The sequence below is a fragment of the Ornithorhynchus anatinus genome, chromosome 1 (genome assembly GCF_004115215.2).
Source record: "Ornithorhynchus anatinus isolate Pmale09 chromosome 1, mOrnAna1.pri.v4, whole genome shotgun sequence".
Classification (NCBI taxonomy): domain Eukaryota; kingdom Metazoa; phylum Chordata; class Mammalia; order Monotremata; family Ornithorhynchidae; genus Ornithorhynchus; species Ornithorhynchus anatinus.
The window spans coordinates 103,707,863-103,731,086 of NC_041728.1; the positions used below are offsets into that span (position 1 = coordinate 103,707,863).

At 55.7% G+C, this 23,224-nt stretch overlaps 1 protein-coding gene across 3 annotated transcripts; it reads left to right on the forward strand.

Annotated features, from left to right (window-relative positions):
* The first annotated feature begins 2,006 nt into the window (after positions 1-2,006).
* ZIC4 (Zic family member 4) lies at positions 2,007-23,214 on the forward strand. 3 transcript variants are annotated; one of them, XR_003763149.2, is made up of 7 exons: positions 2,007-2,334; positions 4,822-4,906; positions 12,196-12,810; positions 15,813-15,833; positions 17,959-18,253; positions 20,365-20,486; positions 22,317-23,214. XR_003763149.2 is itself a non-coding variant. In XM_029076310.2 (6 exons), coding segments are annotated over exons 2-6 (1,002 nt in total). In that variant the 5' UTR covers positions 2,007-2,334; positions 4,822-4,836; the 3' UTR covers positions 20,366-23,214. The 3 variants fall into 3 exon arrangements, 2 of the variants coding, with proteins under 2 accessions (XP_028932143.1, XP_028932144.1); XM_029076310.2 differs by having other exon boundaries at positions 20,365-23,214; XM_029076311.2 differs by lacking the exon at positions 15,813-15,833 and having other exon boundaries at positions 20,365-23,214.
* The last annotated feature ends 10 nt before the right edge of the window (positions 23,215-23,224 follow it).

The following is a 23,224-nucleotide window of genomic DNA, read 5'->3' on the forward strand; positions in this document are numbered from 1 at the left end:
ATTTCTCGGGGTAACTCCCATCAGTTCTTTTTTTTTTTTTAACTAAATCACGGGTCCTGTGCCCATTCGAAGGCAGGTGGGTGAGAGAGCTTAACTTTGGAGGGATGCTTTAATGGGCGTTTTTATTGGGAGGGAGGGGGCGGCTGTCATTTTTTTTTCTTTTCTCTCTCTCCCCCTACTTGTTCGATTTTCCTTTCTGCCTCTTTCTCTCTAGCACTCCCTTTTATTCTTTTTTTTTTTTCAATTTGGAAACCGGCTCTTATTGTTCAGGTAAAACTGTAAATTTACTAAAGCCGTATTGTCTTTCTCGGCCGCGTGAAGCTTTCCAGTGATCTCCTAAGACTTTTTTTATTATTATTTAAAATCCTCGATAGCTACGATCAATGTAAATTTTCTGACATTCAAACCTTTTCTGGTTCACAAATCAGTCACCCTTGTCACAGTTATTGAAATTCCTCCACTCGCCGCACCAGGACGGTGGATAAAGCAGGCGGGGTCTTTGTTGCGGAGCAGGCTTTTGATCGCCAGAGAAAATTTACTTACCTTCAGATGAGTGAGCAGAAAAAGGAATAACACTCCCTTTGATTTAGTTAGGAAAATGCAGACATTTGGATTCAGTGCAAACATACAACACTTGGTTGTTTTCTAGATGCAGTCCTCGATTAACCTGTCTTTCCTCAGCTCAAAGTCTATTGAGAAACTGCGCAGAGTTCGTTTTTGTCCTCGCTACAAAGAGCCATTGACTATATATTAAAATGACTGTTGAAAGGTAGAAGTATGGCACTTAAAAGCAGAAAATCTTGGTGACTCAATCAATTACGCTGAGCAACATTTGTACTTTTTTTTTCCTTTGCGTTATGTGCGGACGTGAAAAAGAAAAAAAAAACCAACCAACCCTGTTCCCTTTGGCGGCACATCTATTTTTAAAACCCCGCCGTCCGTGCGTTTCCTAAATCGCCTGCATATTCATTAGGTCTAATGATTTTCTAGTAACGAAAACACAAAAAGGCAAGACTCGGAATTATTCCATTTCCTCTTTGTCTGAGACTCCCTTTAGCGGCTTTGTCGCTGAATCTGAGCCCGAAACTCTTATTTCGAAACAAAGAAACTTTAACTCCTTCTTTCAAAGGAGTCCCTTCCGCGAGATGCCCACGGCAGGTAAAGGGGAGAGAGCGGGGGAAGGCGACCGGGCGGAGGAGCTCGCCTGGAACCTGGTCGGGCTTGGGGCACGAGGCGGGCGACTCGGCTGGCATATCTCGGTGCCGATTTGATCTGATTTTTCATTGGCAAAAATGAGGTTGGGTGGACGAGGGAGCTATTTTGGCTATGGAGATCGCCGGCCAGTCCTCAAATACAAGAGTAGAGCAACTCTTGGTGGGGTGATTTAAGCAGATTCAGCACCCTCCTCTTGCTGCCCCAGGTGCCCTGGGGGGGGGGACTTAGAAGAGCTGGGGAAGGTGGCGGGGGGCACCCAGAAATCCAATAAAGATGGCACAGCAACAAGTCCACTCTGCTGCCCGTGATCACGTCTCGAGAGTCACCCACCCTCCGACAGAAAGAGGCATGGGAAGGAGTTGGGGGGGCGAGGGAGGGGAAATGGGGACGACGAGCTTCGGGTTTTAAGGCGATTATTTTTATTTTTATCAACCTAGGAAGCACGTGGAGATTTTTTTCTCCCGTCTCGGAGTGGAAATTGGGTGGCGGTTTCACTCCAGACGTACAAAGAAAAAGTATTTTTCCCCCCCCTCCAAACCAGCTCCATTCAATCTGGGGAAAGCCACCCTGAACATTGCCCCCGCCTCCCTTTCCCCTCCCGCCTTCTATTTATATACCTAAGGGAGTGGGTAGTGAAAATCCTCTAGAAAGGAGGGGAGCCTCCCCCCACCAGTCCCGCAACTGCGGCCAAGAGGGCTTTTAGGGAACAGGTCCAGCAGGCAAGAGAGAGAGTGGGTGTGAGGAGGGAGGGAGGAAAAGAGGAGAGAGAGAGGGAGGGAGAGAGAGGGAGGGAGAGAAAGAGAGAGAGAGGAAAGTTGTGGCTGTAGAAGTTATCAAGGGGGATTTGCGGCGTTCTCTGCAGGAAACGAGAGCGGGCTCCAGTTCAAAGCCACATGCACCAACGTGACATATAAGCCATTAAAATATCATCCTGACGGCTCATTTCTGCTCCATCCCCCATCCCCGATCGGCGCCCCCGAAAGCCAGAAGAGGCGAGATGAGGCCGGGCCGCCGGGCCGGAGCTGCCCAAGAGCCGGTCCCTGGGCCCGGCCCCTGCCCTCGCCGCCGCCCCAAGTGACGGGCCTGAAGGAGCAAAAACCAAGCAACAGGTGAAGCGGGGTAAGTATGGAAGGAAGGGACGGAGCCCTGCCGCCCCAAAGGTCGGAAAGGGAGAGGGGGACGAGGTGCGGGAGACGCCCGGTGGTGATGGTGGTGGGAGGCGCTCTGGGGTTTCTCTGTCTCACGCCCCCAACCCCCCTCCCCGGGGATGAGGGGTGGGGGGAGAGTGGGGGGCGCTGGGGAGGGGGGTCGTCAACTGGAAGAGCTGGGACGGGGCTTGTCTCCTCTTCTTTCCCTCCCTCCACCCCTCCGCCCCTCCCCCGAACCCACCGTGGGAACCAGACAGGGGGCTAACTTGGGGCAGGGCCGAGGGTCCACCGGGGTGCCGTCGCCCCTCCCGCTATCCCTTTGCCGGGGGGAACGGGGTTTCGGGACCCCCCCCCTTGCTAGACGCTCCGTCCTGGCTGGGGGTCGGGTGGGGGGCTTCCCTCCCCCAGGGCCCTCCCAATTTTGCTTCCCTCCCCGGTCCCGACTCCCCCGGCCCCACTTAGGGTACCAGACCCCGGTCGTGGGGGACACAGGGGAGCCTGTGATAGACTGATCCTGTTCGGGGTGGGTTGGGAGGATAGTGGCTAGGGTTAGGGTTGCTCTTGGAGCCCACAGCGTTGAAGGAGCGGGGGAGGGCGATGGGAGCGGTCGACCGAGTCCCGGGAAAAGGATCCCGCGGGTCCTGCGGGGAGGCCACGGGATCAAAGCAAGGCTGTTGATGGTGGTTCTGTCGGGGTCCCCACTTCTCCCGGGGCCACCCACGGGAAAGACAGTGACCGGAGTCTGGCTAAACTAGATGGCGGGGCCACCCCCCCGAAGATGGGGTGACAGCTTGGCCAGCCGTGGTGGGAAGGGTCCGAGAGGATTGAGGGTGGAGGGAGGAGCCGGTGGGGGTGGGAGGGGGTCAATCTTTAGGGAATTTCCTCCTCCGAAATGCTGCCCGCGTCTTGCCACGGGGGAAAAAAAAAGGCCCCCATCTCTGGTGTCCATCTCCGGGGAAGGGCGAAGCTGAGTTAGAACGTAACAAACAAAAAAAAGAAAACAAACCCCAAACTCTCATCAGGGGCGTCCAGACCGACTTCTGGGAGAATGCAAGGTCTAAAACAGCGAGCTGGAGGAGATGGCCAGTTCTCTCGGGATGAGAGGGACCGAACCCCAACCAGTTCCCCTCCTACGGCCTCGTAACCAGTCTCTTCCTCCGGGGGTCCGACCGACACGGGGGTTGGGGATGGGGGTGTCCAGGGCAGCCTCAGCTCCCCCCCCCCTTTACCCCACCCCCGGGGTCGGTAGGGCGATTAGAGGAAAAGTCTCCGGGGATGCCGCCTAAATTGCCGCCAAAATGACCCGCAGGGGAATAAAATCAATTCCATCTGCGATTCAGACTCGCATTCACCAGCTTCACGCTCCGGTCCGGGCGACTTAGATTAAACTCCAGGGGACGACCCTGGGGAGGGAAGAAAGATGGGGAGAAGGGTGTCCTCGTCCCCCAGGGTGGGTTGTGGCTGCGTGTGTCTGTGCCTCGTAATGATGTTTTTAACCATCAGATCAGTCAGTGGTATTTATTAAGCCCGTACTGTGTGCTGAGCACTACACTCCGCGCTTGGACAGTAATAACCGATAGAGTTTTTGAGTCTCTATGATTGTTTCTGAGTCTATGTGGATGTGTATAGGCCTGGTATGTATGTGTGTCGATTTGGTTTGTGTGTGTGCGTGTGCGTGTGTGTGTGTGTGTGCGTGTGGCGGGGGGAGTCTGGTGTACGGGTGTTCGAGTCTGGATTGGCGGGGGGTGGGGCGGTGGGGCGGTGCAACTGAACATTGTCCTGACACCCTTTTACCCCTGATATATATACACCTTACACATTTACTCGTCATATTCATCACTAAACAAAGATAATCACATAACACACGCCCAGTGCTGCACACCGATAGACGCACTCATAGACCCACATATTTATATCGTTCTTGCACCTACGTATGTCCGATATGTTCTTCGAGCATATCGACCCTTGTCCGAGAGCTAACCCCAACAGCCAGCTGCATTTTCCCTTCCCCGGGGACCCCAGTGAGGCCGAGCGATAAACGTCCGGGGAAAAGCTGGAGTTACCTGGGCCCCTCGCAATCAAATTTCAAGAGTTGGAGGTCGGTTCACAAGCCATGGGAGTCAAGGCAAACTGAATTAGCCCCAAAGAGCCGCGGGCCGAGGATCAGATCAAAGCCAGGCTGGACACTTGTCCTCCGCCCCATTTGTTCCAAATCCTCAGGAAAACTCAAGGCGCTCTGAATCGGCCAAGGCCCCCCCTGAGCCTTCCCATTTAGAACTGCCCAGAGAAGGAACAGAACCTAGCAAATGCAGGCGAGGGCTTGGTGGGGGGGAGACGAGAGAGTTGGGGGTGGGGGGGGAGCCTTCCGGCGCCGGGTTGGGGGGCAACTCCCAGCACCGCCCAGCGTTTTCAGTGGAACCTTTTCTCTTCCCCCTTTCCCTCCATCCGCACCACACAGAGACGAAGTCAGAAAATGAGATTCAAGACTTCCCTGGTGATGAGGAAGAGATTCCGACTTTACCGAAACGCCCTGAAAGAGTCAAGTAAGTTTCGAATTTCTGATGAAGACGCGCGGGAGAAGGTGCTTGAGCTGGGCCGTGGGTTGAATGTGTCAGCTTTAAGGCGCTAGCTTGCTTTGCGGCTTGATGGTTAACGTACTTACATAAACATAAACCCGCGGTCTTCCTCTTTCCCCCTCCCCCCCAACTCCCCCGCACCCCTCTCCTCTCCCTTCTCCCCCTGCAGCCGGTTAATCCGGATCAATACCTTCTCATCTGGGCGTCCTAGAATTAATATTTGAAGACTTTCTCATTGAAGTCCTCCAGCCCCTGACCTTCTGAGATACCACTGTCACATTATTCTATGACATATTCATCTTGGATTAATTTACGGGCGATTTGATTGGAATGAGATCTGACATGTATTGGATCCCATTAAAGAAGAAGACTTTGATCTTGCTGATGGGGTTTACATGATACGTATCATCTTGACCAGGGAGGCCAGCCTTGCACAATGCGGTAGCGACCAAGTTTCCACATTGTGTTGTCGGGGGAATCAGTGACTGACGTCTCTTCTGGCGGGTACCTCGGAGGATCTCTTCCTGCTGAAGGACGACAGTGAATATTGGATTTAAAATAAGCATGTGATTTGGGATCTCTTTCTCTCTCTCTCTCTCTCTCTCTCTCTCTCTCTCTCTCTCTCTCCCTCTTGCTGCTTCTCGCAAGTCTCTCTCTGTGTCTCGCTCTTTCTGTCTGTTTCTTTCTCTCCCTCTTGCTGCTTCTCACAAGTCTCTCTCTCTCTCTCTCTCAGTCTCCCCCTCTCTCTTCCTCTTTTTGTCTCTCACACCCTCCTCTCTCTCAGGCCGCTCTCTCCACCAGTAGGAAACTCTCCTCCGGAGAATTGTTGCTTCCAAAGTTTCCCAGGGCGCAGAGGAAGATTCTCTTTGGAAAGAGTCGCCCGAGCGACAGAGAGGCGCTCTTCCCCCTTAGGTTGAGGGCAGAGAGGGAAGCGAAGTGGATCTCAGGCTTTGCCCCGGAATTCCTCGGGAAATCCCCCAGAGCGACCGGTCGGTGAATTTCCGAAGCTAAGCGCCCTTCTAAGGTGGTTGTCCGCCAGCCCCTGCCGAATGCACGGCAGGCTGGCGGGCACATCGTGCTGAGTGGACAGGAAATGTAACAGCTGGAATATTCAGTTCGGTTTGCAAGCCGCAACTAAACTCTCCCCTTCCAGACCCACCTCGTTATCCGCCCAAGGCCCGACCCTCGCCCAGGAGCAGATAGAGAGGGTTGGCTGCGTTAGCCGCAGAAAGGTCCCTAACCGGGCCCTCGGGGGGAGAGGGGCAGCCAGGGATGGGATGGAAGGCGAGTCTGGTCCAGGAGTCGGACGACTTCCTCCTTCCCCCGGCTCCATGTATCCGGGTTCAGTTCCAACCCCGCCAGAAAGCAGCCCAAACAGAGCCGCCGATCAGGAGGGTCACATCCCCAAACGTGGCTCAGCGGGAGACCCGCGCTTTCTCTTCCACCAAGCGATTTCATCTCAAGCGGGATTCTCTTCCTGGACCGCAGGAAAGACCCGCGGCTTTCCGAGATAAATGCAGTTTCGTTGAACGATTGTGGGAGAGAGGAGGGACCCGGCAAAGGCTAGTGGGATCCCCCATTATGGGGGAGGGGGACTGTCTCTATTTTAGAAAAGACCCCCTTCCTCCCCGCCCCAGAGGTTCCGTCCCCTTGAACTGGCCCCGAGCCCCAAAAGAACAAACTTAAACTCCCTCATAAGCGCAGATTGGTAAGCTTTCTTATCTCGGGGAAAGAGAGGAAAGAGGAGGGGCTAAGAGGCCTTTTTTCAGTGGCGTTTCTCTTCCGCCGCTGAATTCTCTGTTACAGAGAATTAAATCTCTAACGCTTTCACCCCTTCAACTCCACCCAGGCTTACTTTCATCCACACATGTTCAAATAATAATAATAATGGTATTTATTAACCGTTTACTATGTGCCAAGCACTGTTCTCAGCGCGGGGGGAGGAATACAAGGTGATCAGGTTGTCCCACGTGGGGCCCACAGTCTTGATCCCCATTTTACAGATGAGGTAAAAGAGGCACAGAGAAGTGAAGTGACTGGACCAAAGTCACACAGCTGACGAGTGGCAGAGACGGGATTAGAACCCAAGATCTCTGACTCCGAAGCCTGTGCTCTTTCAACTAAGCCACATGCACATTCAAAGATGCAATAATCACCACCCTTATAGCTGCCCATCTCCTTCCGAAGGCTAGCCGAGGACTGGTTGGTTTTATACTTCAACAGGAAAGTGAACCGATCTTATTCGGCAAGAAAAAGAAAAAAGCAAAGTTTATTGATTACTGATAATTGGATGCCGACGTTTCTGCCCCCACCCAGCGATCCCTCCTAGGACTGATTTCAGGGCTTTTAAGAATAGGCTCCCGGGAAGTACCCAGCTTTCTGCAACTTTTCCCATTGGGCCTGCCCGCCACCCTCCACCCTCCACCCACCCTTCTTCGATTCTGCCCTCTCGGGGGCGAACCCGCCCGGAAGGCCCCTTAGCACTCTAATGGTGGAACAGCAGTCCCCAGAGAAAATCCCTTCCGGCCACTCCCAAGTCCCGAAACTCCAAGGGGGTGATTAGGAGAGGGCAGGCAGCAGCAACCCCATTTTACTCCCTGCCCCCTTCCCCTCCCGCTCGGGTCATTCCCTGAGGGTCTCCCTCCCAGGCAGGCCCCAATCCGCCCTTCATAAACTCCTTCCAGGTATCTGCCCGGATGCGGGACTCCTTAGCCATCAGCAGGGGGTCTGCTGGTCCCTGCCTGCCACGGTTGTCACCAAGCTCTTGAAAGATTTTGATTCAGGGAAATTTCTCCTTTTTTAAAAAAAATGGTATTAAGCACTTACTGTGCGCCAGAAACGTTACAAAGTCCTGGGGTAGATACAACCTAATTTGTTCATTCATTCAATCGTATTTATTGAGGGCTTACTTGTGTACAGAGCCTAATCAGTTTGTCACAGTCCGCCATCCCACATGGGGCTCACAATCTTAACCTCCCTTTTTATGGATGAGGTAACAGGCACAGAGAAGTGACTTGCCCAAGGTCACACAGAAGACAAGTGGTGGAGTCGGGATTAGAACCCAGGTCCTTCTGACCCCCAAGCCCCTGCTCTGTCCATGAGGCCAAACGGCTTCTCCCACTTCTCCCTTGAAAGAGAGAGCAGCGGTGCCTGATTGAAAGAGGCACTGGGGCTCTGTGAATGGTTAATCTTCTATTGTAAACCTGTAATGGCTTTGAATGTGTGAAGATGTCACTATCATTGTTACCCATACAATAGTTCCGCCCGGGCTGGACACGACCAAGCCCAAGGGTGCCAGGGTGAGCAGCAGCCCATTCCAGAGACGCTAGGGCTAAACGAGGCCTAAAAGAGGCCCTGCATTCTTTCAAAGTTTTGCATGAGGAGGAGGGAGCTAAAAGTTGTTTTTCTCAACAAGGAGCACACATGTTGGGCAAATAAAAGAAAAAAAAAACCCTAGGAGTCAGCCAGAGGTAGCAGGTATAGGTTGCCAGAGTCCATAGATCGCCTGGAAAAGTCCTGGCCCAGGAGAGGAACGTCTTTTAATTGTTCGTGCACTGGTCCAAGAGTTTCGGCCTTCGGGGAGAGCAGTCAGCGTCTCAGGGGACAGAGCAGACATGGCTCCGGGCCCCGAGGATAAGAGTTGGTTTAGAGGCGAGGCGAGGGATTTCTAGCAGTGTAGAAATCCCTCCCCCGCGGCTTAGGGGGGCTCTGTGGTCAGCCTCTGTCTCTTTCCCCTCTCCGTGAACTTCATCGGGGAATCAGGGAGGTTGGAGCCCAGCCAGAGGTGGCAGAAGCAGGCCCAGAGAGGTCATCTTTCCCCCGAAGCCTTGCTCTCTCGGCCTCCAGTCCATCGCACACCAAGCTAGGGCAGAGAGGAGAGAGGGAAAAGCGAGAAAAAGAGAGGGAAAGGAAGAACCTGCCCAGGACGCTGGCCCTTCAAATGGACTTCCTGTGAGACCTGACCAGGACCGGGGAACTAAGCTAGCCCCGGCCCCTACCCCAGAGTGGCTGGGGAAGTTGGGGTGCCCTGAGCCTTGTCGGTGAAATCGGACCAGGCCTTGGACCCACCCCATCCCACCCTGCCCCAAGAGAGACGCTACTCCCGGGCTGGGCCACAACGTTCCGTGGAACTCGAGAACGGGCCCAGCGGATGAGGTGTGAGCCCGGAAGCTTAGTGCTTGCGACCCTAGGGATTTGGGTGAAGTTTGCGTTTTTACTGCAAACGGACCCTTCCCCTGAAGCAGAGCCTGGAGGGTGAGAGGGGAGGGCAGGCGGAGTTGGGCAGGAGTACCAGTTGTGGAAGCAGCATGGCTCAGTGGAAAGAGCATGGGCTTTGGAGTCAGAGGTCGAGTTCGAATCCCGGCTCTGCCACCTGTCAGCTGTGTGACTGTGGGCAAGTCACAACTTCTCTGTGCCTCAGTTACCTCATCTGTAAAAATGGGGATTAAGATTGTGAGCCCCACGTGGGACAACCTGATTCCCCTGTGTCTACCCCAGCGCTTAGAACAGTGCTCCGCACATAGTAAGCGCTTAACAAATACCAACATTATTATTATTATTATTACGAGTTCCTGGGAAGGGCTGCGCATCTCTGCCACCTCCGCTGTGGTGCTGGAGACACAGGTCCATTCAGAGTGCTGAACTCGGGCCCCCCTGCCCCTCTTCCAAATCTTCCCCCCACCCCCCTCGTTTCTTCCTCAGCTCTCTAGCCCGGAAATGGCATTGGCCAAGCCCCTCCTGGGGATGAAGGAGGGGCTTCTTTAGATCACCAAACCGGGACCCCGCAGTGCCCACCCGCCGGGCCCCGGAGTCCTGGGTTTGGGCTTGGACCCACCCCCGAGCCAGGACCCCGGGGACCAGCAGGGTCTGGGCTAGGGCCTGCCGAGTCTGACTGAGCCCGGGAGGAAGCCGTTTAAGGAATGCACTATCCGGGAGAGGCAGACAATGGAAATTATCTCCCTGCGGGTGCGGAGCCAGCTCAAACTCCGCCTGATCTTGGGCACCAGGAATACGAGGGCTCCCAGTCCCGGCGGGGGCCCGCGGAGAGGAATTCTCTTCCGGGACTGAAGCCTCCCGGGTTTGGGTCATGGTGTGGCTCCCTTAGGAAGCGAGAGCTGGAGCGGCGAGACAATTAATCCTCAAGGCAACAAGTGTCGCAGGGAAGGCCCTGTCCTCCTTCCTTCCCGAGAGCTGATCCCAAGACATCGGGATCCCTCTTGTGCTCCTCCAGTGGTCTGCTGTATGACCTTGGGCTAGTCACTTAACTTCTCTGTGCCTCAGTTCGTTCATCTGTAAAATGGTGATTAAATTGTGAGCCCTTTGTGGGACAGGGGCTGTGTCCAACCAGATTATCTTGTATCTACCCCAGCGTTTAGAACATTGCCTAGCACATAGTAAGCTCTAAACAAATACCATTATTATTATTATTTTGGCACCGGTCCGGTCAGAGTACCTCCCGAGAACATAGGGCCTTGGGGAAAAGCCTGCTCTCTCCCCCGCTTTCCTGCCCCCCCCCCATATCTCTGTTTATCTCAGTCTTTCTGTTTCTCCCTGTCTCTCGGTTTCTCCAAGTCTCTCTCTCTATTATTGTCTCTGCCCCTTTGTCCCTCTTATAGGGTCCCGGGAACCCCGGCAACCCCACCCCTAACTCAGGGTTAGACTCAAACCCACCTTTGGATCTTCTTACGGCCCTCTTAGGGGTTGCCTCTGCCTAGACTCGGGTAAAGCGGGGAGAAGTCAGGAGACAGAACGGAGAAGAGATTCGGGGAGAGGAGATAGCTAGGCAAAGAGCTAGGGGGAAAATAAAAGTACCATGGATTTTTCGGTGGCAGGTTTCTGGAGGCTTCTGCTCCCGCCCACCCCCGCAAATGCCCTGCGGGCACCTCTCTGAACTTGACGGGGTCACTGAACACCTCCCAACCTTTCCCGGATAGCTCGAGTGGAGGTCCTGTGGACATAGCAATGAGAAGCAGCGTGGCTCAGTGGAAAGAGCACGCGCTTGGGAGTCAGAGGCCATGAGTTCTAATCCCGGCTCCTCCACTTGTCAGCTGTATGACTTTGGGCAAGTCACTTAACTGGGCCTCAGTTACCTCACCTGTAAAATGGGGATTAAGACTGTGAGCCCCACGTGGGACAACCTGATCACCTATCTACCTCAGCGCTTAGAACAGTGCTTGGCACAGAGTAAGCGCTTAACAAATACCATCATTATCATTATTATTACCCCCAACTTGCAACTTCCCGCAAAGACACAGCCTGCTGCAAAACGCCCGTTGCTTTTGGTCTAGAGGTGGGAGGAAGTGTGTGTGTTGGGGGGGGGGGTCATGTAGAGAAGACAGAGAAGATGGGTTCAAGCTAGAGCGCATGTGCAGACTGTGTGTGTTTTGTGTGTGTGTGTGTGTGTGCGCGCTCGCGTGTGGTTTCCCTCTCCAGCTTAAAGCTTTTCATTCTCCAGCGGGACCTGTCATCAGTGACGTCAATCACCCGGCGCCAGCCTATCAGAAGGCCGGGTGATTGTTCGGCTCCCTGGGCAGCAGCCAGGCTCGTGAATCTTTATTCTCCTCTGAAGCGTATGGGATTCCACGGAGGCATCAAAAAGAGGGAACAAGAAAAAGGCCAAAACTTCCCCTCCCCACACACACACATACACAAAAAAAACTTTGCCAAAGTTTTTTTTTTTTCTCTTTCCCTCTTCCCCGCTGTCAGGTGGCTGTAGCTCCGGGAGCCCTTATGGGATGGGCAGAGGCTAAATCCTCCGCCCTCTCCCAGCAGAACCGGCCCGGAACCGTCGTTGATCCCTCGCCCCCCAGGGGGGTCACCGAGTCCGCTGGGACAGCTCCACCACTACCTTCTCCTCTTCCTCCACCTCTGGCTCCCCCCTTCTCCATTCCATCCTCCTCCTCTTTTCCTTCCTTATCTTCCTCTTCTTCTTCCTCCTCCTCAACCTCCTCCTCCTCCCCCTCTTCTTCTCCCTTCCCCCCTTCCTCTCCTCTCTCTTTCCCCCTTCCCCCACCATGGCAGGCCCTGTCGAGGGGGTCTCTAGCCCAGAGGGAACCGTCCACCATGGCAGGCCCAGCCGAGGGGGTCTCTAGTCCAGAGGGAACCGTCCCCAGGGTCCCCTCCCTCTCTTCCCTCCCCGCAGGCCAGGCGCCGCAGGCCCCGGTAGGGGCTGTCGAAAGCGCAGTGGCCTGCCACCCCCGTCCTCTCCCTCTGTCCTCCCCCGCGGTCTCACCATGGCCCGTTTGTCTCAAACGCAGGTAGCCCCTCCGGACATCATGACCGCCACCTCCGCCCCGGCGTTGGGATCCCCTCTCTGTTCCCCGGACTCCATCAGCCGCCTGCCCAGGCCGGCCCAGGAGGCCGCCTGAACGGACAGCTCAGGCCGGGGCCCTCTCTGGCCGGGCCCAGCCGGGCTGAACCTTTCAGCCCCGGGGCCTCGGCCAGGACCGAGCCTTCCTCGACGGCCTCCCTGCAGAGCTGCGGGGGCATGAACCTGAACGTGAGCCTGGCGGCCCACGGGGGCACCGGCGCCTTCTTCCGCTACCTGAGGCAGCCGGTCAAGCAGGAGCTCATCTGCAAGTGGCTGGAGGCTGGCCCGGGGCCCTCGAGGCTCTGCTCCAAAACTTTCAGCACCATGCACGAGCTGGTCACCCATGTCACCGTGGAGCACGTCGGGGGGCCCGAGCAGAGCAACCACATCTGCTTCTGGGAGGAGTGCCCGCGCGAGGGCAAGCCCTTCAAAGCCAAATACAAACTGGTCAACCACATCCGCGTCCACACCGGAGAGAAGCCCTTCCCCTGCCCCTTCCCCGGCTGCGGGAAGGTCTTCGCCCGCTCCGAGAACCTCAAGATCCACAAAAGGACGCACACAGGTCGGTATCGAGAGCGGGCGCGCCCCAGTGGGCTGAAGGCAGGGGCGGTATGTGAGTGTATTTGTGTCTCTCTGTCTGGGTGTCTCTGTTTGTCTGTGTCACTGAGTGAGAGGGAGTATCCCTGTCTGTTGGGGCTCGCGCCCGCCCCTTGCTAGCCGGGTTGTTTTGTGTGTGTTTTTTATTTTCCAGCTCCAACTCTTGTTTTTCGTTCACTGTGCCAAAGGCCATAAAATATTCATTTTGCGTTACTATTCTTGGATTCATTCAAGTTTCCGGGACTTTGTACGTCGGTATCGGATCTGGTTCTGCTAGGGTGGGGTGGGGGGCGAGGGACAAAGAAAGACAGGCTGACAGACACTCAGACGGGCAGACCAGAAGGCGAATCTGCGCGCGCGTACGACGGGGTGTGAGAGGGTGTGTGCGTGCAAATACGTGCGCAGGAGTGTGTGACCGAGATTGTGTAGCCGTGAGTGTCGTTACGTGACCCGTGGTCACGCGGTTTGAGGCTGTCTCAAAAGATGTAGAAATCAAATCATTGTGCAAACTCCCGACTGGAAGAGAAGCCGGAGGAGAATCGCTTTCCCAGCCTTTTTGACTGATGGAGCTGAACCGTTCCAGCTCCCAGCTCGGTGGGAACGTAGCAGCTGCCACTTTGCGTTCAACAGTTACCTTCAGGCCTCAGGGAAAAACACACACAAACATCCCCCTACCCTACCCCCCACCCCCACACACATGCACACCCCCTCCCACAAAAACTGTGGGTATATGCACATATACGTACATATCTATATATGGAGAGGGCGAGAGAGTGTGTGCTTGTGTGAGAGGGTGTGTGTGTGTGTGTGTGTGTGTGTGTGTGTGTGTGTGTGTGTGTGTGTGTGTGTGTGCAGGGCGCCGTTCATAGGCAGGGCTCGAGCAAGCCTCATCCCCTCTTAGACGAGATCCCAGGGTGCTTCGGCCCATCCATTCTCAGTATCATTTGCAGAACTGTAAAGAGAAATGGGACCACGTGTCACACACATCTGTTCGTCCCGGGGAACCGAGGGGAAGGTAGCTGGCTGGCTGGGAGACTTTGCCGCGCTTGAACTCCTCCGGCCGGCCAGAACCATCAGAAATGATGGAAAATTCAAGTAGGAAGTGTCCCCTTTTTTCCAGGCCAGCCTGCAAAATCGTATTAATTCCTTTAGCAGCCCGGGTTTGCCATCATGTTAAGCTTTGATTTTCTTCTGCGAAAATCAAAGAAGCAACACCACCTCCCTTTCCTCCCCCTCCACCCCCACCCCCCTCCGCATTGGCGGGGATTTCAATCTTTTCCAGCAGAGTGGCTGCTTTTCCTCTTCCTCATTCTCCTACTGCCCCCTGCCGCTCCATCCCTGTTCCCCCTTGCTAAACGACCGAGCCGATCGCCGTGAGCCCCAGTACTTTCCAACACACCCTGTCCAAAGTCCCGCTTCCGACGACGGGAAACGAGAGGCCCGGGCCGCCCCACGGACAGCATTGCTACCGCCCACGGGGCGGGGAGAGGGGCGAGCTCGTCCTTCTCCCTGCTCCTCTTTTCCCTTCCAGCCCCTCGTTTGCCCGCCTCCTTCCCGCTCCACCGGGGGTCCTGGGACTTCTCCGCACCCTGCGGTAGCATCTTGCCCCCCGGCCACTCTGCAACACCCCCGTTTTTGTTCCATTTTATTTCAATTCCTAGTAGCTGGGAGAGGAAATTCCATCGGCCACCTCAGTCCCCTTCTCATGGGGCCAGAGCAGGATTAACAGCCTCGAGCCAGTGCCCACGTCCTCTGCCCTGGTCGCCCAGGGAGGCGTCGGGGGCGCTGGGCGAATCGGGGACCGAGGTCTGCAGCCCGGAGCGCGGTGGTCACTCCGATGGCCGGAGCGAGGGTGGGCGTCCCAGGAACAGCCGGGACAGAATAGGGTGGGAATGTGGAAGGGAGGCCAGACTGGCTTTTCCTTGGCGGCCCTAGGCCGGTCTGGAGGGACAGATCCCACGGGCTCTCTCTTGCTCCAGGGCTGCTCTCCAAACCCCCGGAGTTGTCGACCACAAAACGATTCGGAAATTGCGATAGTAACTGGCCACAAATTATTCATGAAGAACGTTCTATAGCTTCCACGGGAAAATAATTGCCTTTTCAAATATTAATGGCGTTTCCCTTGCGCGAGGAGGCGTGGACGGCCGGGGCTTTGAGCTTTCCCGGGGCGAGCCTGGGCCGAACGGACCGGCCTCCGCCCCCCGGCCGGGAGGACGGATGGACGGGCGGGCCTCGCTGGCGATTGGCGGGGCCCGGGACAATGGTGGAAGAGAGGAGAGGAGGGAACGGGCTTGCAGGGCAACGGACACTCAGCCTGGCCGCCGGGAGCGACGTTGGCTCCAGCCTCCACTCACTCTCTTCCTCGCCCCCGGCCAGGGCCGCCCAAAAAAGCCAGGCCGGGCACGAGAGGAGGAACAAGGGGGAGCCGCCTCCGGTGGCCTGGGTCCACCTACAAGTAGCTTTTCGGCCGGCGGCGCGGCGGCAGGAGCCTTTACCGGGACCGAGCAGGGCCGGGAGACGGGAGGAGGGCGGAGGGAAGGGCGAAGGATGGACGGGAGGCTGGGAAGGGAGCCGGAGGTCACCGGGGCCCCCAACGGCAGTGGATGGGTCAGCCGGGCGAGCCAAGACCGGGGTCAGCCCGGGAAAGATGGGCGATGGGGAGGAGGAGATTGTGGGTGGGGGCGGATTGTGGGGGTCGCTGCTCCAGCTCGAGGAAAGCGGGAGTGGCAGTCGGACCCGCATTCAGTCTCCGAACCAGGTACCAGTTTGGAGAAGGGGACCTGGTGGGGCACAAAATCCCCTCCTGCGTGTATTAGGCCGTGCCGCTCGGCAGGTCGGGCCTCTCTCTGCCCCACGCAACTCCCGGGAGGCAAACACCCGAATTTGGTTTTATTATTGTTCTTATTTTGAAGGGGAGAGATCCCTCGAAACCCTCCCCCCGCTTCCACACCCTTTTCTCTTTTTCAGGAGTTGGATACATCTTTTTTTGTAAGTGATTTTATTTTACGAGTTTTGCAGTCATTCGTGGCGTCCGGCCGGGCGGCGAGGGGCGCATGCGGACGGCTTGGCACCGACCTACTCTGCCATCCGCGGATTTCCTAAAACAAATGCATCTGCATGAGAAATGGGAAATGGGAAATGGACGGCGCCTTGGCAATCCCCCAAATCCGAGGGCCAGATAAGGGCGGGGGAGGTGGAGGGCGGAAAGGGTCGGGGTCGTGGGTTGCAGGCGCAGGTCACTTCCCCACGCAGCAAAGCCCCGCGGGCGTCGGCAAACAACGCGTTGATCGCCTAACACGCACCGCCTTTTCGCCTCGATTTGCGCTCGTGCTGGCCGGAGGCTTTGTTTCCATCAGCCCAAGCCCAGATCGTTTCCGTGAATGCATGGTCCTCTGCAAATGGCTTTCGAGAAAACCGCAATTCCCCCGTAGTCGGCGTTTGGCTCGCGGCCTCTTCCGAATCGCGCATCCCAGCTGCTTTTTTCCCTCTCGGACTCCAGCGGGGGTCTTTCCTATCTCTCCAGGAGGCCAGGTGTAGCCAAGCCCTCGGCCCGGGCCACGGTTCGCAATCCGTCGATCCGCGGAAAACTCGCGGCCCGGACCGGAGGGATGCATGCGTGGCTCTTCCCGGGGCAGGCCGGTCCCGGCACCGCGCTTCCGAGCTGACAAACAGACAGACATGTCCCCTCTGGCCTGCCCCAAGGCCGAGCGATCCCAGTTTGGATGCCGAGGATACCCCGCGTCCCCTCCCTCCTGGATCACTTGATGCGGGACTTCCGCTGGCGTGGCTCTGAGACATTTTTTAATGGTATTTGTTAAGCGATTCCTAGGTGCCGAAGGTTGCACTGAGCTCTGGGCTAGATGCAAGAAAATCGGGTTGGACACAGTCCACGTCCCACGTGGGGCTCGCAGTCTTCATCCCCATTTGTCAGATGAGGGAACTGAGGCACAGAGAAGGTGAATGACTTGCCCGAGGTCACACAGCAGACAAGTGGCGGAGCGGAGATTAGAACCCGAGTCCTTCTGACTCCCGGGCCCCCGCTCGTCCCAATAGGCCACACTGCTTCAGAGACTTGCCTTCTCTGCCCCAGGGGTGGCCGGCTTTGTGGTCCGTGAAGACAGTCCTTCTCCCTCCACGAGCTTGACACCAAACACCCCACTGGCCCTTCCTCAACTCCAGCAGGCTGAGCTGAGGGAGGCCATTGCCTCCAAAGAGTGCAATCTCACCGCGAGGGCCCGTCCACTAGCAAGACTGGAAGACTGGGGAGAAGAAAGTGCTAAATGTTTACCCTGGGGGATGAGGAGGCTGAGGATAGAGCCCCAGATAGAGTCTGATAGAGTGATAGAGTCTGACTGATAGAGTCAGGATAGAGTAACTCAGAGGGAACCCGGGACCCATCAACAAACATTCTCTAAGAACAGTTCAGGCTGGGCCCAGGGAGACGGGAGAGGGTGCAGGGGAGTAGGCTAGAATCGAGAATGAGTTGAAGCCGACGGAAAGACAGTTTACATGGGGACAGATGCGGGCATGGACGAGGGGCGAGGGAGGCATGTTTGAACTCCAAAGCCTCCTTCGCCCCCTTTTTGAAGTAAATCAATCAATGGCATGTATTAAACGCTTAATGTGTACAGAGCACTCCACTGAGCGCTTGGGAGAGTATAACGGAGTCGTTAGACACGATCCCTGCCCTCAAGGAGCCGAAGTCCCCGACGCTTGGCGGGAATGCTAATTTGAAGACGGAAACAGATCCGATGGGGTCGTGAAAGATAATGATAATAATAATAATGGTATTTGTTAAGCGCTCACTATGTGTCAAGCACTGTACTAAGCGCAGGGATAGATACAAGGTCATCGGGGTGTCTCACGTGGGGCCCACAGTCTTCATCCCCATTTGACAGAGGAGGGAACTGAGGCACGGAGAAGTGAAGTGGCTTGCCCAAAGTCACACAGCTGACCAGGGGCGGAGCCGGGATTAGAACCCACGACCTCTGACTCCCCAGCCTGTCCTCTTGGGTGGGGGTGGGGGGACCGCGTGGAAGGGCGTTCCGCTTTCCACCTGCCCGCCTGGTGCAGGCCTTGCTCACGCCCGTGTTGGTCGCTTGCGTCCTTGCAGGGGAAAAGCCTTTCCGCTGCGAGTTCGAAGGCTGCGACCGCCGCTTCGCCAACAGCAGCGACCGAAAGAAGCATTCCCACGTGCACACCAGCGACAAGCCCTACAACTGCAAAGTGCGAGGCTGCGACAAGTCCTACACCCACCCCAGCTCTCTGAGGAAGCACATGAAAGTGCACTGCAAGTCCCCTCCGCCCAGCTCGGGCTACGACTCGTCCACACCGACCCTGGTGTCCCCCTCTTCCGACCCCGGCCCCGGGCTCGCCCCCCACGAGCCGGCGGCCGACCTGAGCGAATGGTACGTGTGTCAGGGCCCGGGGGCCGACCCCCGCGCCGCCGCCCGTCGAGCCCACCGCCCCGCACCGCCCCGCGCCGCCCCGCCCGGCCTTGGACACCGACGGCTCCCACGGCCCCTCCTGCAGCCCCCCGTCGGATCCCCCTCCGCCCCCCGCCCCTCCGCGCGGTACTGCGGAGCGCCTCTTGATTCGAGGAGCCGGGGTCCCGCTGGGGGACAGAAACGAGAGAGAAAGCAGAGGCAGAAGGGAAAGAGATTCCCCAAGGCCCCCGTCGGGCCCGACCTCACCTCCGTCTGCTGGGTGGGAGACCATTAGGTGCGTCTTTGGGCCTCTGGGAGAGTCTGGGAGCCGGACCTCTTTTCTGTGTCCCCCCACCCCTTGCCCCCTTCCCCCTTCCCCCTTCCCCGCCACCGCAGGCTGCTTCCTCAGCCTCCCGCCGCCTGGCTTCTAAGGCCCCGACGTGGCCCTTCGGATGGCCGGGGTCCCATTCCGGTCACTGAGCCAGACTGAGCCGAGGGTGTCGGCCATGGGAGTGAGGCCTTGACGGTCCGACTCCTCCAGCCACATCGGCCGGTCCCGGGGGTTGGGGGTGGGAGCCGAAATGCGGGGGTGGGGAAGGTGGAGGACCCAGGAATAAGGACGGGATGGTCTTTATCTGCAACGCACCACCTCGGGCCAGGGAAAGGGCTCCGCTCCGTTCCGGCCCCTATAGACCGGGACAATAAACTTTCTATATGGACTAAAGCCCCAGCCCAGTCTGTGTGTTGTCCATCGCATGGGTCAGGCAGGCCAGGGGAGGGTGGGGGACGGGGGAGGGGCTGCACCGGGGACAGTTTCACTCCTGTCCAGGCCGAGGATGTTTATTCCCTTAGGGTCTTGGGCAGGGGAAGCTGGCGCTGCTCTTGGCCACGGACCTGCGACTGGGGATCGTCTTTTCCATCCCACCTCCTGCTCAGATCGGAAGGATCAGATCACAGGGAGGGATTGGAGGGTGCCGGCTTTTTGGCACACCCCATAGGCCGAGCCCACACAGGGAGGGCAATGGAAGTGGAAGTCTTCCTCTTTCTCCTCTTCCTCGTCCATTTCTTCTTCCTCCTCCTCCCCCTTCTTGTCCTTTTCCCTCGCCTCCTCTTCTTCTTTGCCTCCTCCTCCTTTTCAGTCCAATCGTATTTATTGAGCGCTTACTATGTGCAAAGCCAGTACTAAGCGCTTGGGCGAGCACCATTCAATAATAAACGGACACATTCCCTGCTCACCTTTTTCTCCTTTTCCTCCTCCTCTTCCTCCCCTTCCTCCTCCTCCTCCTTCTCCTTCAACTCTTCTTCCTACTCCTTTCTCTTCCAACTCTTCTTTATCCTCCTCTTCTCCCTCAACTCTTTCTCCTACTCTCCCTTCTCTTCCAACTCTTCTTCTTCCTCTCCTCCTCCTCTAACTCTTCCTCCTACTCCCATTTCTGTTCCAACTTTTCTTCCTCCGCCTTTTCCTTCTACAACTCTTCCTCTCTTTCCTGCTGTTCCTATCCCTTCTCCTTCTCCTTCTTTTCCTTCTCCAACTCTTCTCCTTCCTCCTCTCTCTCCTCTTCTCCCTCCTCTTTTTTCTCCTCTCCTTTTCTTCCTTCTTTTCGTCCTCCTCTTCTTCCTCTTCCTTCGAATGTCGCTAGGCTGGACTAGCTTCTGTTCCCGCCAACCCACATCTTCGGCCAAATGTTTTTCGCTGGCTAGAGAGAGGAATCCCTTCCCGAATCCCTGTAGCCGTTGCCCTGTCCTTGGAGAGTGCGCCCTTCAGAGGACGCGCTCGAACAGCGTTTCGGCGAGTTTGAGGATCAAGTCCGGGAACCCAGTTCAACTTTCCTTTCCGAGTTTCTCGGTGGACGGGAAAGGTTGGCGGGAGCAGGGGGCGGAGGGCCGAGGGCTCTGGAGGGGCTGGGGGGCGAGGAGGGGGAATGCAAGGGCGGAGCCTGGGAAAGACTTCATTCCAGATGAGATTTTTAAACAATGTCTCTCCTTCCGAGTGCTTTATGACTCTAACCCCCACCCCTACCCCAACTCGTCTAAAATACAAATATTTGTCGGAGGAGGTAAATCACCTTTAATTTTTCATTCGCTTGTTGCAGATGTCTACGACGTGGCTCTCAAGGTAGAGGAGACAGCGCAGCTGAAAGGCCGGATCCTCCGTCTTAGACATCAAAGGCAGGCCGCACAAAGAAGTATTTCTTCGCAACGGTGGATCTTCATGGTAAGTTAGGATTTCTATGGCAATGGGGAAGCCTCGTCCAGGCCTTTCATGAAGGACATAATATTTACGTCTAACAGGCCTTTTCTCTTGTGTATACAAGTATATATTTTTGTTTGACGCGAACTAAATCATTTTCGTTTAATTTCCGGTAAACAAAACCCACGCGAGTTAGCCCTTGTTCCGGATCATAATAAAAATGGATAATAACGGCAGGAAGAAAGGAGCCTCTTGAATTGAAGCATCAACTCACTTTGTCTCGGCTCTGTGCCGGGATCAGAGAGAGCGTTTCCCCGGGCCGGCGGCGGGTTCTAAAGGCGAGGAAATGGTTTTTCAGGGGGAAGAAAAGGCGAAAGGTCTAATCAAGCCTGGGTTGTTCAAAGAGTCTGATTTTGGGGTTGAAAGTGTGAGTTTTATGGTGATCAGCATGCCACGTTAGGATCGCTATGGTAATGAGGGCAGCAATACGAAGCTGCCTTCAAAGAAGGCACACTCCATTTGAGACAGTCTATTAAGATACATTTGCGCTGACCTTTGACTCCAGGCTAGTTTGATACAGTCAATCCGCTCCCGGGCACATACACCCTCCTCTGAAAAACACTTTTTTTGCAGACTGGGGGCTGGGGTGTTTGGGGATGGTAGTGGTTTACTCCACCTTGACTTGGGGGGTTTGGGGGCTATCCTGATCGTTGTGCTCCCGAGATGTGGTGCAGGTGTTGTAGTGTTGTGTTTTGCACAGCATCGGTTAATTAAAAAAAAAAAGAAAAAAAGGAGGAGCTGGTTTCTCGGGCTATCCTTAACCCCTGGATGAGTGAGAAACTACAAGAGGTCCCTTGGAAACACCTTTATACACAGAAACTCTAAAGCATTTCACGCTTCCATTATAAGCGTGTTAGTTGAGGGGCGTGGAGGTGGGGGCTCTGTCCCAGTCCTAAGGGGACAGCTCCCACCCCTTCTTATCCCACACCCCCCGCCCCCCATCTCCCCTCTCCCAGAAAAGTGTCCCAGGGCAGTCTGGCTGGCCGGGGTACTCTGCCATTTGCAAGCAGAGTCTTCTGGGGGCTGGAGAGATCGCTCGACGGGCTTCTGGCGGGGAGGAAGGTCCCAGGAAAGTTAGGAGTCCATGTTCCCGTAATTGTCTTGTTGTTTATTTTATCCAAGTGCCCCAGTGAATAGGGGAAAAATAAACACGGGGGAAAAAAAATTCAAACAGTTGAGTCGTCTTTAGTGCCAGCCCTTGTGGTTGAATCAAAAAGGATGGTCCGCTTTCTATTGAGCTGGGAAATCTTTGAAGTGGGACTTATTATCTGAGACATTCCTGCCCGTCGCCCTAACAACGCTGATGAAACGGAAAAGGTTCTTTGTCAGTGATCTGTTCCCCTCTCTGTCAAACTGCCCGGCCCGCCGGCCTGAAACCGTTTCTAAAGAGAGAAACCTAACTTTCCCTCGGATAACTTCAGGCCTCTCGGGCTACACAGCAAAGGCCGAAACTAAGGGGCCAGCAGGGATGAGACCCTCTTTACGGCTCCCTCGTACCCAGCTGGATGCGAAGCGGAGGGGAGAGCGAAAGCGAAGGGGGGTGGGGGGCGGGGAGGGTTTCGGATCTACACACACACACACACACACATACAAACACACACACACACACGCTCACAATTGCAGGTCGGGCAAAATTCGCCGTCCTGCTTTGATGTGCTGTGGTCAAACCTACCGACAGCTCATCGGCCTTCGTTGTGCCCTCGAAACAGGGCCCTGGAGTAGTTTGTGCCTCGGGATTTTCTGTCCCAGTGACCCTCAGTAACCCCCTCCCCTCACTCCACCGCCCGGCGACAGGCCAACACCGCCCAAAAGGGCCACATCGACTTCCCAATCACCACCAGCTCGCAACCGACTGGCCCTTTCCAGGATCCACGATGACGGAGCTGCCATGGGGAGAGGGTCACTGCCCGGGGCGCGGTCTCCCCTGGTCCATTCGACTCGAATCCGTGAATTTGGGCGGGGAGCCGCCGCCAAGCGATGCGTGCGAGAGAAACCCTGCGCTCTCCTTGGGTATCCGTCCCCTTGGTGTACACTAAGGGGAGAGAAAGTCCTCTTGGTGTGCTTTTCTTAATGGCTTTAAAAACAGGGATGTGTAACGTTTGTGTGTGCGTGCGTGTGCGCATGGGCGTGTGTGGGTATGAGTGTGTGTGCGTGATAAGTAGACCACTTGTACAGAAGTTTCTTAAAGCTGTAACCCATGCTGTTATTATGGTTGCTGTAAAATGTCGTCTTTTATATTGATTTTTATCTGTTTGCTGGAGATTCCCATATGTTTGTTTACATCGCTAATTTATGGGAAAATGAAATGATCGCAATGAATGTGAATTATTCAGACAGGAAAACGTTTTGTAACCGTAACTCACCCGAGAAGCCCTACTGAATCGTTTTACTGTGTCGTTCCCTCCCAGACTAGGTATGATTTATCTCTCCACCGTAGCCGGAGTTCAAGAGCAAAAGTCTCCTTTCCCCTCCCCCAGCACCTCTATGCCCCTTCTGCATCTGTCCTATGACCGAGTGCGAATCGGTTTTGCAAAGACGCTAACACTACTGAGAGAGCTTAGATCATTCTTACTGTAAATTTGTACAGAATCGCCCAGTCTGGCCTTCTCCTTCCAAAGATGGTTCTTTACAATTGTATGTGGGGTTTCGTTTTTTCAATTTTCCGTCTGAAATAAACGGCATCTGAGTTTTTTGTTTTGGTT